General features: G+C 44.1%; 1 protein-coding gene across 1 annotated transcript in view; it reads left to right on the plus strand.

Moving 5' to 3' along the window:
* The window catches only part of NEDD4 (NEDD4 E3 ubiquitin protein ligase), a 1239834-nt gene that overhangs the window by 423836 nt on the left and 799889 nt on the right, over positions 1–16109 (plus strand). Inside the window, exon 9 of the mRNA XM_069222425.1 lies at positions 6574–6734. Coding sequence (XP_069078526.1) covers positions 6574–6734 — 161 coding nt within the window. The remainder of the gene's footprint in view (positions 1–6573; positions 6735–16109) is intronic.

The raw sequence follows: 16109 nt of genomic DNA on the forward strand, positions 1-16109 counted from the left end.
TGATGCACAATGTTCTGCCGGGCACGTTAAGCACACACTACAGAGAAAATCATGAATGTATTATAGCAAAAATATTGTGCAGGGCATCTTCGCAGCCTGTGATTATCCTCAAATAGATTTGATTGCCACGGCTCTAAACTGAAAATGCCCAGACATCCTCCGTCTCAATACTCACCTTCAAAACGTTTTCCTTGCTCCAGAAAATGTGTATACTCTCAATAGTATTCATCCAAAGCATTTAGAAATCCTGTTCTTCGTCTCTCTGTGGTAAATGGACAGCACCACCACTGTGGAGTTCATTCATGTGACCTTATATTAGTACCTTCTGGAGTTGCAGATCTGTTCTGTAAACCCATAATTCGAATTTTAGGTGTAAAGGGGGATCTCTGGGCAGAAAACGTCAAATAACACTTAAGACACAATCGAATTCAATGCCATGTTATCTAATACAATACCAGGGCCTGCCACTCATCAATATGCCTTGGCTTAATTAATTGCAGGGCTTTTGGTTCCTAGATGAAACCTTAAACATTTGTGTATACCAAGGCCGATCACGTTGCTCTTTTGGGCGATGTCAACATTTATTTCCTTGGTACCTTTTTGTAGTTAAATTAATAGTGGCAACAAACGAGTTTTTGGGAAAATGGACTTCAGCTGCCCATACACCCTGTTGGGCACTTAGTGGCATAATCACTCAAACTGCAAGTGGCACTGACATTTTAGGGGCTAGTTCAGAGATTACAACGGATGCTTTATGGGAGGGGCATGCAATTTTCACTGATTTGTGGATGTCAGAGTTAATATAAATGCATTTCTCAGAGCTGAGGGTGAATATTTTGGTGTTTCTGCCTAGCACCCAAGCAAGAGCCATCAAGAGAATGATCGACAGTATGACTGTTTAACATGAAAAAACGAAGAGGCTCAACTCAGGATGCAAACATTGGGGTGTTGCAGCAGCTATCTGTTGACCGTTTTGATTGTCTTCACAACTTGGAGATCCCCTTACCTAGATCTTAATCAGAAAGAACTTAGATGGGGTGTTTTTTGATTCCATGGTCAGCCAAGTTGCTCAAAGCTTTTCCACTAATCCAACTAATAACTAAAATCTAAAGTTGTAACCAAGTTGAAATGAGTCGAGACGAGATGACTTTAATGGCCTAGCACGAGTCGTACATTATCGGTTACAAATTGCTTTCAACATTTATCAAGAGCCGTTGCTTACTTGCAAACTTGACAACAGGCACATGTTTTGCATCTCAGCCTACTGTCCCTGTGACTGCAGCACTTATATTGATGCTTTACAATATGGCTCCTCAAAATTGCAGTGTCATTTCGACAAATCTTACATAAGGCTCAAGTGAAAGAGATTCAGGTGGTCATTCCGAACCTTGCGATCTTTGACCACCAGGGCCGCAGTGGCAGTCTTCACCGCCGACGGGCTGGCGATGAAGACTGCCAGATTATGGGTGTGGCGGTTTGGCCTGTGCCAAACTGCCACTTACCCGTTCCTACCTCCAAGGCAGTTGGACTCGCCAAGCCGGAGATGAGCATCTCCGATCTGGCACTCCACCCAATCCCGCTGGCGGTATCACGAGTCCCCTTTCCGCCAGGGATTTTGTGGCAGTAGCACTGCTACGAAATCCCCGGTGGAAAGGCTACTGGCGACAGGAATTTTTATTCCAGTGGCTGGTAGAGGACTCCCCCACCCACCCCCGCTTCCAGTAGTAACCCCCTCAGCCTCCCCCGATCCCAGTAGTGACCAACCTCTCCCTGCGCTCCTAGTAGTGACCCCCACGGCCCTCCCGCTCCCAGTAGTGACCTCCTGTAGGAAGCTGGCTCTGTGTATGAAAGTGAGATATAGTGTGCACAGAGTCCAGGGGTTCCCCAGTGGCTAAAGTAGATAATACTAATGTTCTCTTTGTGGTAGTGTGGTCGAGCAGTTAGGCTTATCACAGGGTAGTGTAAAGCATTTGTTGTACACACACACACACACACACACTAGAAGAAGCACACACTCAATGACTTAACTTCAGACCAGTGTTTTTTTTGTATTGCAAAAATATATTTTCTTAGTTTATTTTTAGAACCACAAGATTCAAGTTGCAGGTAAGTACCTTAAAAGTTTCGTATTTCACACAGGCATCAACAGTACTGTGTTGAAATAGGAAAATAATACAGTTTTTAAATTATTGGCAAAAAGCTATTTTAAAAATGGACACTGCATTTTTCAAACAGTTCTGGGGGGGGAGAAATGTTAGATCTGTTTACAGGTGAGTACAATACTTACAGTCTCTGTCTCCGGGTTTTAGGAAGTTCACTGGTTGGGGTTCAAGTTCACCCCAAACACCCACCACCAGCAACATGGGGCCGGCCGGGTGCAGAGGTCAAAGTTTAGCAAATTTAACATGAGCTCCTATGGAGACGGGGGGTACTCGTAATCCAGTCAGCCAGCAGATTAGTACCTGCGATCTGAGAGGAGACCAGGAGGGATTAGAAGACCACTGGAGGGGCCACAAATAGGCTCCAAACACACACCCTCATTGATACAGGGGTGGCCGGATGCAGGGTGCAAACAGGACGTCGGTTTTCTAATGCTGGTCTATAGGAGACCCCCAGAGGTCACTCAGAGGCTGCAGGTGGGGTCCAGGGGGTGTCTCGGGCACACCACCTGTCGGATAGGGAGGAGGGATGCCTTCTGAATAATGAGGCACCGGGGGTCAGTTTCTCAAAAGCCTGGGGGCTGCAGGTGCAGTCTGTCCTTTAGGCGTTGGATATCTTCATCCGGAGCTTGCGGTCAGGGGGGTCCTCGGGATTCCCTCTGCAGGTATCGTCGTGGAGGGGTGGAGAGGTCAACCAAGGGTGGGCACTTGCTCGCAATGGCCAGGAGACCGTCTCTTGCTGGGTCGACCACCAGAACATGGGTCGTGGGCGTTGGGTGCACAGGGGCTCAAGACTCAAGCATCTGGAGTGAGGTGAGAGTCCTTAGTTGTAGGTTTCTTCAGTCAGAGCCGCTGTCCCTGGGAGTTCTTGGTCCTTTGGGGTGCAGGGCATCTCTACAAGCTGGAGTGCCCTGGGGCACTGTAACCAGAGGCTTGAGCCTTTGAGGCTCACCACCAGGTGTTACAGTTCCTGCAGGGGAGGTGTGAAGCACCTCCACCCAGGACAGGCTTTGTTTCTGACCAGAGTACACAAAGGCACTCACCCCATGTGGTCAGAAACTTGTCTGAAAGTGGCAGGCTGGCACAGACCAGTCAGTCCTACACTAGCAGTTGGGCTAACATACAGGGGGCATCTCTAAGATGCCCTCTGTGTGCATTTTTCAAGAACTCCCACACTGGCATCAGTGTAGGTTTATTTTTGCTGAGACGTTTGATACCAAACTTACCAGTATTCAGTAAAGCTGTTATGGTACTGTGGAGTTTTTTAATGATAAACTCCCAGACAATATACTCAATATGGGTACACTGCACTTAAAGTGTCTAAGAATTGGCTTAGACACTGTAGGGGCATATTGCTCATGCAGCTATGCCCTCATCTGTGGTCTAGTGCACCCTCCCTTAGGGCTGTAAGGCCTGCAGGAGGGGTGACTTACCTATGCCACAGGCAGTGGTTTGTGGGCATGGCACCTTGAGAGGGGTGCCATGTCGACTGTCTTTCTCTCCCCACCAGCAAACACAAGCTGCAAGGCAGTGTACATGTGCTGAGTGAGAGGTCCCCTAGGATGGCATGATGCAGCTCTTAGAGACCTTCCCTGACCACAGGGCCCTTGGCACCATGGGTACCTTTTACAAGGGACTTACCTGTGTGCCAGGGCTGTGCCAATTGTGGAAACAAAAGTACAATTTTAGGGAAAGAACACTGGTGCTGGGACCTGGTTAGCAGGGTCCGAGCACACTTTCATTCAAAGTTGTCATAAACACTAGGCAAAAAGTGGGGTGCGTGGTAACCATGCCAACAGCAGCACTTTCCTACTCCCCCACCCCCTTGATACCCATACTTACCACCACACGCATTCATGCACGCACCCACAGACACACACACACCCTGACTCACTCGCAACACCCTTACACTCATGAGCACACATGCAACACCATCAGCACATTTACACACAGCCAAGCATGCACAAACACTCTCCTCCCACCCCCCCATTCATGACACGCATACTCACACTCGCACACATGCATTGACACACCCCACCCCCCTCCACTTGCGGAGGACTTTTCCTCATCTGACGAGGTGCTCCTCCCTGAGGGGACGGGACCCGACGCTCCCACCCCGGCAGCGCCCCACCACCAGGCGGTAATGTGGCTGGTGGAGTCCTTTTGGTGGGGTGGGGCCGGTCATAGAACTGCCTCTGCGTCTCCGGCCACCAGCTCACCTACTGGGGGATTTCCACGCAAATTGTGGCGGAAATCCTTCAGTACTCATAATATGGCGGTTTTCTTACGCTCGCGGCTTCGACGGTCTAAGGCAAAGACTGCTGAAGTCAGAATGACCACCTCAGTGTTTGGTGCGCCAGAAAAGGCTTGTTCAATTTTCTTTGTTTCCTGATAAGATTTCTTCTTATGTTAAGTGCCTAGCATATCTGTACTCAATTCAAGTACTTATTCATGCATGCACATTTCGCTGCAGTTTATAAAAACAGAAGAACCCGCTTGTTCCCTCCACTGGTAGTGGAAGGAATTACGAAGGGCTCGTTTTATATGATTTTCCTAACGTTAAACCATTTCCTGCATGGAAGTTCATTGTGCTAAACTAGACATTTCTTTGTTTCCATTTATGTATTCGAATTTAAATATGCCCTTTGGAAAACAGCCTTCCTTATGTTGATTAAGTCGCCATAAGGAGTCTGCAATGTTGCATATACTTTCAGCTGAGGAAACATTCACGAGGTTTTTAAAAAACGTGCACCTCAACTGAGTTCCTTCTTTCCGCATTGAAATAATTTCAGAATTTTATCTCGAGGAACCGTTTGCCTTTCGGACATTATTTCAGAACACTTCTGTTGGAGCTAAGAAACTTGTGCATGTATCATTCACAAAAGGCACAGCTATTTAATAATGTACAGAAACAAACATTTTAAGAAGACCGAACAGCAACTGACGTTGACTCTTATCAAGCATTTCCTTATGCTGCAATAAGGTCAATAAGAGACTTGCATAGGCAGTTGATGATTGAGTTAACCATTTGGTTTACATATTTGAAGCTGGTGCACCCAGTGACCTTGCCCTCATTTCAGTGCTTAATTTGTAAGTAATAACGTGCCAGTGCCCAAAGCTCTCCTCATATACACGCGGCTGCTGTTATTAAATCTGCCAGCACTGAATACTGAGGCGGCGTAATCCTGAAGCCATCTCAGGCCTCTTCAATCCATTTGCAGCCACTCCCTGCCCCTTCAGCTCACTCTTGCAGCTTCCTGCTCTCTCCTTTTGTGACGCTTTTTCGTTTTTCTCTTCCCCCGTCTTTCCCAGATGTGTATTTTGCTCGCAGGAAATTCTTGAGGCAGGAAAATAAGTGCCGGTCCTCTAAAATAAGTGCCGGTGCTCCGCACCGGAAACAAACAGCACAAATTAAGCACTGCTTCATTTTGTTTGGTATTTTATTGACAATACAAAATCAGGGACATTCAACGAAGAAATGGAAAGCATCAAGGGCACAGAAAAGAATTGTGCACATGAAAATACTGTTTGCCATCTCATTTGTAAAGAGACCTGTATATATTGTTCTAAAGATCTGTGGGGTGATGAGCTTCAGACATGGTATGCAAGTTAGTGTTTCACATAAACTAAGTTTAACTTTGTACACTTCCTTTGCTAATCTAAAAGGTGTTTCCAGATTGAAATTTAGCTAGAGAATTTCCCTCTTCACCTTCATTAACTAGTTTCTCTGGATCTGGTTTATGTCCCGATATTCCCACAGGGAAGGTGAAAACCCATCATACATCGCGTTTCTTAATGAACGACTGCATTCGAAGCCATAGGTCTTTTGACTTGCTGATTCTCTAGCACTGAAGTGGAACCCTTTGAAATGAGAAAAACTTCCATTTCCATTAGTGCCGTAATTGTAGCAGAGGTATTAGTCCAAACCCGAAACCCTGCCCACTAGCAACTAGAGACAGACATTTCCCATCTGCACTAGATGTCTCATAAATCACCTTTTCATAGTTTTGTGAGACTAACATTGTTTATTTTTTTTATTTTTCTGAATCTTAATTCACCACCAAATCCAGGGTAACGATACTGTTCCCTGCATGTTGTGGTGAGCGTGACAAAGACATAAACAGGGCCACATTTATTTTCAGGAAAAAGATATGAAAGCTTAAATACACATCTGTCCAAATGCCAAGAATATGAGTGATCGCCAGTTGGTAAGGTAAAGGAAAATGCACCTGTGTTCCAAAGTGAGATGACACCACTCTCCTCGTAGAACCTTTTATGTAAGATTAATCTGAAAATTGCAATTTACGGTGATGGCATATTGTTACCAAATAGTGTCATGTAATCATGTTGCAAAACAATGTCTGGCAAATAAAAGAGCTGCAAAAATAATACTAAGCACCTATTTTTCTTTTAGCCTGGCTGGATAATTTTGGACCAACCTGAAGCCGCTGGACAACCCTTAATGGACATTTCTCCACTTCCCCCAGGCTGGGAAGAAAGACAAGATATCCTTGGTCGAACCTACTATGTCAACCATCAGTATAGAACAACGCAGTGGCAAAGACCAACAGCTCAGTATGTTACGTAGACAACCCTAAAACGCTTCAACCCAGAAGTGAAAATGTGCATTAAAAAGTTGGCTGTATGAAATGAAAACAACTGAAGAACGACAGCTAAGTCAACTGTGCCATTAGAGTAACTCAGTAGAATCTCTGAGTAATACAATTTGATTTTGATTCTCAGTTCAAGTCATGGAACTCAGACTTAACAAAGTGCCCATGTACTCTGTATTTGCTGTTTCTTAAATGTACAGCGCTCCTTGTTAGTAACCTTCGTTCGTTTCTATCTATGAGGAAATGTCTGTTTTTCTTTTAACATTATATCATGCATTACATCAACAGTCTACATTTTCCAGTTTGTGATGCATACTTATATCTGCAGATTCCTCAACCTTAGAATCTCCCAGGTGCCAGACTGCATCCAGAACATTTTTTGCACTAGTTCCTGGGTTCCGTTGCATGGTGCCATCGACGTCTGTTAGGTCTCCATTCAAACCCAGACCTGACAACATGGAGCTGCTAATGGGGGCAACTAACTTCAGTTCCTGTTTATACTCCTACTCTAGAGGCTGACACGGAGCTCCACGCCTACATATTCCATCAATTTACTGACTGTGTTTTTTTGTCATTGTTGCAGGGATGTCACCTCTGAATACTATATGCTTTAAACTGTGTTGCGCATGTCCTAAACAGATACCGATCTCAGACCCACATGACGCCAAGTACGATTACAAGTAGTCCAGTGACAAATGGTGATCTGAGAAAAAGAGGCTAGACTCTACTTGGCTGAGTAAATAGGCTGATTCTGTTCTAGGTCACTCTCTTAGGAATGTTAAAGGACAAACCGAAAAATAAGCACAAGAAGCACAATTGTATCTCTTTGACGCATAGACACTCCCACTATCGAAGCCACACAGTCTCAGTTTGCAAACCCAAGACAGCTTTATCTTATTCTTAACAACTGATGCCTAATCTGGAAGCGATACACCCTCAGTTCCTCGGACTATTACTGACTGTGTAGCAGGTTCCGGCATTTAAGGAGGCCATGCAGCAGATTATGAACTTGGTCCAAGATTTCATCCCTTGTTAATGAGGGGTTTCCCCATGTTACACTACACAATCACCTAAACGCAAACTTGTGCTAAAGATGAAAGCTGTTTTCGGCTTTGATTCTGACAACTTTTATATGCCTTATGCAGTCTGTTTGGATGGAGATGAAGGGGCAAACAATATCCCTCATCACAATATACTGATGCAGGTCCTTATCTAGGGTTACAGAATGCTAGTGGCCTTGACACTTTTACTAATTCTGCACTTGATTCGCACCTGTTTTTTTTGGTCGCCATTAGGAGTGCGGCAAAAGTGTTAGAGCTACCTCTTCCAGGTTAGGGGCCTAAATTTAATTTGCTTTTAACAGACATGGTTCAACCTGCGTCTTCCTCCTGTGAGCCTATCCTGTCTTTCAATAAGGTTTTGGTTGATCTTATTTATGCAGCCTGGTCCCAACCATTTCCGGCTCTGACGATTAGGTGTCCCATTGCCAGATGACATAGACTGGTACCTTAGACTCAAAGTTGTTGCTTGCATTGCAAGACTCTTTTTGCAAAGTCAAACTAAAATACTTCCTTTCTACTCCTCCAGCAAAGGAAATTGAGGCATATTTATGTGATTGACAAGAAAGACTTGCCTTCTGACAGCTTGATGCTGTTGTTTGTTATTTGCGTTTTTTCTGAGAGATACTTCTCATAGCAGATTATTCACTTTGTGAATCTTCCTGGGTGCCAGAATGAATATGGAAACATTTGCAATAGCTCCTGTGCACTGATTACTAGTGCCATCTACCTCTGTTTGATATGGAGCCACATAAAGGTGCCTCCCTTATTGAGATTTGCAAAATGCTGGTGGCTTGGAACCCTCTATAAACTGTCCTTGATAGCCATTATCGCCTTCTGTGGTTTTAAGTACTTCTTTAGTGGATGTACTTCGGAAGCCTGCATAAGTCCTGAAATCATGGTCCACATTTCAGAGACTAAGGCTAACATACTTATGGACATTTTATGGCCTGGTCCATCACCCTTTTAACTCTAGTTGCGTTTCAATGCAGCCTTAACTAACTCAGTCCTGGCCGCATGAGCTAAGCTATTTTCAGCTCCTGTTGTGAGTCGCATCATTGCAAATTGTTACATGCCAGAGTCAGATGATCCAAGAGTTTTGATGAAACATTCAAATCTGGAGGGATTTGTATTACTGGCCTTCTGTAGTAAAGTAAGCTTTAATTATTTTCCTAATTCTCTACTGGACAGAGAATCAAAATATGGATGATATGAACAAGAAAGTCTTTTTTTCTGCCAATTTAGTATTATGCTCTCTGTTTGCATTTTGTCTCATGGGATTCTACACTCCTGTCATTTGGGACCATGCATGTAAGGTGTTGCTGGCCTTGCCATAGGGCATGCACAGCATCTTCTTTCATAGGTAAACGATGGTAAAGATGCTGCACATTTATGTTTTACCCCCTGGACTTGACACAATGGATTCCGTTGCTCATGCTGTAGGCACTAGCATCATCCTTAGATGAGATGCCTGAATGAGTTCTATTGGAATCTCAAAGATATTTAGGCTTTCTCGCATGGACATGTCATTTGATGGTTCAGGCTGTTCGGCAAAAAGGTTGATATGTCTCTGAAGAAATGCAAAAACAGTACAGTTCAGAGGGTATTCAAGGTATCTGGCATATTGTCAGCTGCTACAGTGCCAACTAATGCAGCATTCCAAGGGCATTTTCGCTCATTCCATCAGAACAGAGGCTGTGACGACTGTTTAAGCTTAGGGTGTTCCAGGTTTGGACATCTGGTAGGCACCCACATGAACATCTCTCAGTACTTTGCCAGGCAATGCTGTATCAATACACAATGCTGTAGAGGGGTTCATTTTCCACGTTTGGTCCTGCAGGACAGTCCACTTCAAGACTCACCTCTTTGGAGGGGGATTGCTTTGGCGTCCGTTCACAAGTGGGGAAGAATCTTTGGCTAGAATGAGCCATCAGATGAATAAGTCACTTGTTTTTGGTAACCCTCACTTTGGTGCATACTCTAAGAACAGATTTGTCACTACACACTTGCTTCCCTTTTTTTCAGAGTGGAAATTCAGGTTTTAATGCCTCAAGATAGCTTTCTTTTGTTACCAGTAAAAGATCAGTCCTTTTGGTCAGAATGTCTAATGATTTAACTGACATCGGTGTGCAGGGATGGTGTCTCTATACAGCTCCATGTCATCATGTTCTGAGGTGAAGGAGGTAGATGGTGCCACCTGTTGGCATGCAGGAGCTATTGCAAGACTTGCTAGATTTAAATTGATGCCTGGCGAGATTCACTGAGTTTAAATAGAGTATCCATCAGAAAGAGAGTTATGAAGGGTAAGTAACTTATTCTTATGATTGTTACTTCTGACTGCAGATTCAGCTCTTGGATGTCTGTTGCTGCACCCTTTGGGATATGACAGTGTCAGATGATTGGCGTTAACTTTGCACAGAAGTTCCAGAACGGAGCTAAACAAATCCTAGGTCCTGGCCTGGATTCTATGGACTTGGTAGCCGTGCTGATGGATCATTATCATCATCCACAGGCCTGTCTTTCATTCCTCCACATTTTCTGGAGAAGTACAGGCTTCCTTCATGAACATGGCCTTCTCTGGGGTTTGACCCTTTGGTGTGAAAGCCAACTCTGGTATGGAGAGATTTCAGAAACAAACTAGACACTGCGTTCTTCCTGTGTTCGGTCTCCACACTGCAGCAGTTCCGCTACCAGTATTCACAAAACTCGGGCTATTTCAGAGTCCTGACCTTCTGCCATTGTCACCCTTCCCATTCCAACTAGCAGCTGTGAATAATGTTTAGGGCTTTAGAGATCGAGGCTGTGCTGAAGGAAAAGGAGTCAGAATAACAATAGAATTCCCCTAGTCAGGAAATAAAAACTGAATGAAATGCAGACTGTGCAAAATATCTAAAATACACCAACATTTTAATAATTATTAACTCTTATCATATATAATTCATGATAGATACAAGACAAAAATCACAATCAGCACTAAAGACTCGATAAAACTACATCGGATAAAAATTATGAATAGATGTATATTTTCTCAACGCTTTCCGTCACACTTCATCAGATTTTGAATCCATAGGCATTTTTTAGATCCTAAAAATCAAATGTGGCAACAAATTATATTCAACGCATTTCGGTGAATATAATTTATAAAGATCACCTTTTTCAGGACATATTAAAATTGTAACTCCTATGGTTTGTAGGTTTCACAGTAATGAATTAAAAGGAAACTAAAATGAGATATTGAGTAAAACACACACACAAAATAGATGATTATTATTTACATTCGTTTTGCAGAGAAAGAATCACAACAGGCAGCAAAACTGGTTACCAAATACCACAGAAAAATCAGGGATAGAACAAAAGGAGGCAGAGGGGCGACATAAACAGCCTCAGAATGCAAAAACATCCTTGTGCCTGGCTGCCAAATAGCTAACTGCACCTTTTTAAAAGGGGTTCAAAGTCAGTATTAACATAGTCCACATTTCTTATACGGGGTATGAGTTACTGCACAGTGAGTTCTTTATATACTACTTAAGCTTTATCCACCCACCCTTATACACATTATACTTTTTTCTCCCAAGCATGTTTTAGTGTTGCAGCTAACACATGATCTCTATGGCCTCACAGGCCTATTGAGGCAAAGGTAGATAACCGCACAGCCGAGCATCCAACACTCACCAGTGAGCACAAGTCACTCTCATATAATTAAAATACACTCCACATGTGTAAAAATACACATTCCACCAGTGATACAAACTTAAGGTAAAGTGTGGATACCTCATGTACTTCACGTATCTATCACATCTCACACTTACGCCTACTTGTTGGTCACAGGAAACCCACATTGCAGGTATCTGTGTAGGCCAGCTTATGATCCGGTGAGAGCCCACACCCTCTGTCTCATTTCTGCTAAAAAGGTTAGTATACCTATATAAAAACTGGCTCTCATTCATTATCTCAAAATCCTCAGTATAAATGGAAATACCATGTAGAACTCTGATATACTGCACTTCAAACCCGATAGGGTCTTAAGATAACCCAACATTAGCCATTCATATCAACTAAGATTGGCAGTTAACAACCACAGATATTTCCTGATATCCATGCCCAGACTTGAAGCGACTTTTTCTTTTTTTTCTTCAAAGGAAGAGGAGAGCAGCAACAACAACAATCTCTTTCTCCCTCATTGTCTAGTAAAGCAGAAAAATTGCTTTAGTTTGCTCTTGTATGTACATGTTCAACCAATTAGGGGGTTGTCTTATTCAGTGTTGCCACTAGTAATTGATCGCTTCAGAAATTTCAGGTGTTCATTGTGAGAAATCACTACTGCCTGTGCAGAGTGCTTGCATCTGACTTGAAGCATGCACATTTTGTTTTTTTCAAACGTTTGGTGGTAATAGTTCTCTCCCTCAGGAGGAAAAACCTTTTAATTAACCCAGGTTTTCACAATTTCACTCAAATGGCACTGTCCCATAGGATTTTCATGTGAGCTCAGAGATCCTTCAAAATTATGGACTCCACTTAAAACCCAGTCAACATCTACTCCAATCAGCACTTGGGGAATATTTAGGGCATAGGGATAGCGTAAGTAAATCATTTGAAGGACAGCCGACCATCTGTCAATCATAAATGCCTTTTCCCTAATGGTAGACAGATATTAACTCTTCTGAGTTGAAAAGCGTACAGCTTTTTTATTGTTCCCCTTTCACAGCTTCTCATTTGAACTCTTCAGGAGTGCCTTTAGAATAATTGGTCCCAAATACTAGGCATCCAGGAAGACACTTTCCTGATGATACTACAAAAAGAAAACCTTCCCGTAAAGACTGCTATAAAATTTGTATTCATGTTGGCATGGTTGCTTACTTCAACCACTAGGTAGGCTCTGCTCCTCTGGTAGAAAGTGGAAATTTGAAGTGATTTCCCTTCATCCCTAGAAGACTGGCGCTCAGAAAAAACACCAGTCCTGGTCACGCATCAGTCCTTTAAGTATTCTGCTGAGTATTCTCTTTGGCAGAACTGGCGGACTGGCCGACAGCGGATCTTCCAGAGGTGGAGCTTCCTTGGGAAACTGGAAAGTTATGGTATTTAGGTATTCAAATAACGAACGCTCCGAGTCAACAGTACGACCTTCATATGGCTCAGGTCATTGACAATTTACAAGCTTTCAACAGAATTTTGAACACATTGTCAGTCTTTATGATGGGCAGATCGCCCTGAATAAGATGGTCCTTCTTCTCTGATGTCTCTACCTGGTGTAGAATTGCTTTTGTGGAAAAACCGAGGTCCACGTTTACGTAGCCGAATAGCCTCTGGGTGTCCTGGGTGTGGCTGGGCAAGAGAAGTAGAGTTAAACTGAATATTCTGAAACTGGACCCTGACGAGTGCGTTGGATCTTCCTGATCTGCAGCCTTATTATATGGCTCGGTTACTGCAGTTCTCTGCTTTATCGTGTGCAGAGGGCAGTAATGGGAAGAAACAGATGCTGGCCAGACTGGTGGAGGAGGATGACCTTCCCAAACACCTGTACATGCATGAGCGTGCTCACGGACTGCCCATATATAGTGCAGCAGGTGGCAAAGGTCTCGGAACTAGCAGTTAAACGTGTAATGGGGAGACCCCCATATTCTCGACTGCCTCCTCTCTGGTGGCTGATGCCCCTTCAGCACATAGTTGTTAATGAACGTGACCCAAAGGAGGGTGAGTGGCTGTCACAGAGTAGGGGACCTCTGTCTGAACCGCTCTTTTGTTACTTGAGATGAGGCTAGCCTTCTGTTCCAGGTGGACCAAGCCACTTTTTGCAATATGCCAAAGTCTCCTTGATGTTCCGGGAGATCTGGATGACCTTCCCTGCGGAGCCGGAAGAGATGCAAACACTCACCACAATATTAGATACTGTATCCAGTAGAGGCCGTTTGTATGCCGCGCTGAAGGGGGACAGACTTATTGGCACGGCAGGTGTTCGTACTAATTGGAATATTGACTTAGATGAACAGCTTGTGAATGAAGAGTGAAAGTGAGCATGTGCTAAAGTGAAGGAAACCGCTAGCAATGTGTGATTTAGGCTTATGCAGTGCTATTACCTGCACTGTGCCTATCTTACACTGCAGCGCCTACACAGAATATTTCTGGCTTGGCCAGAAGTCTGCACTAGGTGCATTGGGACCTGGCTCACTTTTTACACATGACATGGGGATGCCATAGGGTGGGCGCCTCTTGGGCAAAAGCGGTTCAGACACTTCAGGGGTCACAGGCACCTGGATTGAACTAACACCCTGACATGGTCTCTGTAGTCTCTTACAGACCCCAAAGAAGGGACGAAGATGAGGGGCATAGGTTTGCTCTGCTGGAACTGGTATTAGCAAGGTGAAGTATAGCTATCTACAAATGGCTGGCAGACCTGGAGGAGTGGGCGGTAGCTGAGGAGTTCAGGCTAAAAAGGGTGAGAACTGCTGAAAATGCAGAACAGGAGCTTGAGCTCTGGGGAGAGATAGTGGAACGGTTGGAGGTATTGTATGACTCTTGTTATTGGAACAAGACTTCCTGCTGGATTCAAGGCGGCAGCACCGCCGCTTGTGGGTGACTGAATCAGTCCCCCACTGTCTTGGCAGCTGTTCACCCAACCCTTTTGGCTAGTTAGCAGCACCTCACCCAAACATAGAAAGCATGCCACACTGTGACCTCTCAGGGAAGTTGTGGTTGACAAATCTCACTACTTTCTCTCATTAGCAAATGGTCTCATTCACACACGTAGACCAAAGAAAAGATGCAGGGTGGTTTTCAGTACATTTATTGAAACTACTGCAATATACAATAAAATATATGAGCTGCAGTTATTAGAATGATGAGGCATTATAGGATTAGGATTGTTGCAACCAGTGAGAAGAAAATTAACAACCCAAGCATATTGGAATAGCATGTACATAGGAATTCTACCTAACCCCTAACTCTTAAGTGAGAGTATAGCATTTGTAGCCCAAACTATCCGTACTTAGTCCATGAGAGAAGCACCCACCCTCATTAAATGGAAAAAGGGTTCTGCCCACTGTCTCCTTGTCTGGTTGTAGAGACAGAGCTGAGGTCAGGAGTACAATGGCATATGACATGGATGCTTATCCTGACCAGAATGACAACCCTCATTTCTCTTGGCCTGTACAATGTTTTTATAAGAAACATATTTCTGGTCCATGAAATAGGCCTGATGTGGGAATGTGCTTCAGTTTTGGACTGTTTTCGTTCTCTTGTGGCAACAATACTAACTGGATTATCATGTACTGTTCTTGTTAGCCTTGGACCGAGATACATGGTAAAATGTCGTGCACAGGAATAATAACGCTTTCGCAGCTGATCAGGAAATAATGAAACATCCCTGCTGGAAAGCAGGCTAAAATGAAACAAAAGGAAATTCGAACACATATGTAGGTAAAGGGGGCATAGGCCGCAGTCCTAAGCTAAAATATGTGTGCACAAGCAAGGTGCAAAATTAATCTACAACAGAGGGGGAGGAGCCCTCTGGTGCCCTCTGTTGCTAGCTGCAGGACCCGTGGGTGGCAGAGGGTCTTTGATCAGTTGGAGGGACTTTATTAGGCAGAAACAAGAAACAGTAGAATATAGGGTAATATACGCCTCAAGACAATAGTAGGAATCATCTGGAAATGCGTCATTGTGTGCAGTTTCCGGATAGCTGCAGGACATCAGCCATCACTATTCGCATCCCTCCTCCGGGTCCCCCTTCTGCAAACCCAACAAGCATCTTACACAGGCTACTCTGCTACTGGGGACTTAACTTGTATTTGATTCCTGGTACTCCAAGCCAGAAAGTCATCCACCATCTGCTCAACCCTGCGGGATCTCATCATGTGAGCCTCTTCATCACCCGCCCACTCTACCGTGTTCCCCTTCCAGTCCACAAGAGCAGGGGGTCTAGGGCGGAACCAAGTTATCGCAATCCTCCTTTTAGCCACTTTGAGCCCCAGGATCGTAACTCACCTACTGAGTTTCCTCTTTGGATTATCTGGAAGAAGACCCCAGGACGCACTGTTAGATCATATATTGAACCTCCCAACTCGTGGAGAGTGCAACAAGGTGCTATGTCATTTTCCATAATATCACTATAATGGGTCACTGCCAACGTGAACCTGGTGTTGGTTTTACGGAAAATTTGTATTGCATCTGTGGGAAAATGTTGCAATGTTGCACTGTTATTGTTGTACATGCCTTTCTTCTGGAAACTTGAAATAAAAACATTTATAAAAAAAATTATTCTGCAGTGCTTTCCCTATTGTCAT

The sequence above is a fragment of the Pleurodeles waltl genome, chromosome 3_1 (assembly GCF_031143425.1).
Source record: "Pleurodeles waltl isolate 20211129_DDA chromosome 3_1, aPleWal1.hap1.20221129, whole genome shotgun sequence".
NCBI classification, from domain to species: domain Eukaryota; kingdom Metazoa; phylum Chordata; class Amphibia; order Caudata; family Salamandridae; genus Pleurodeles; species Pleurodeles waltl.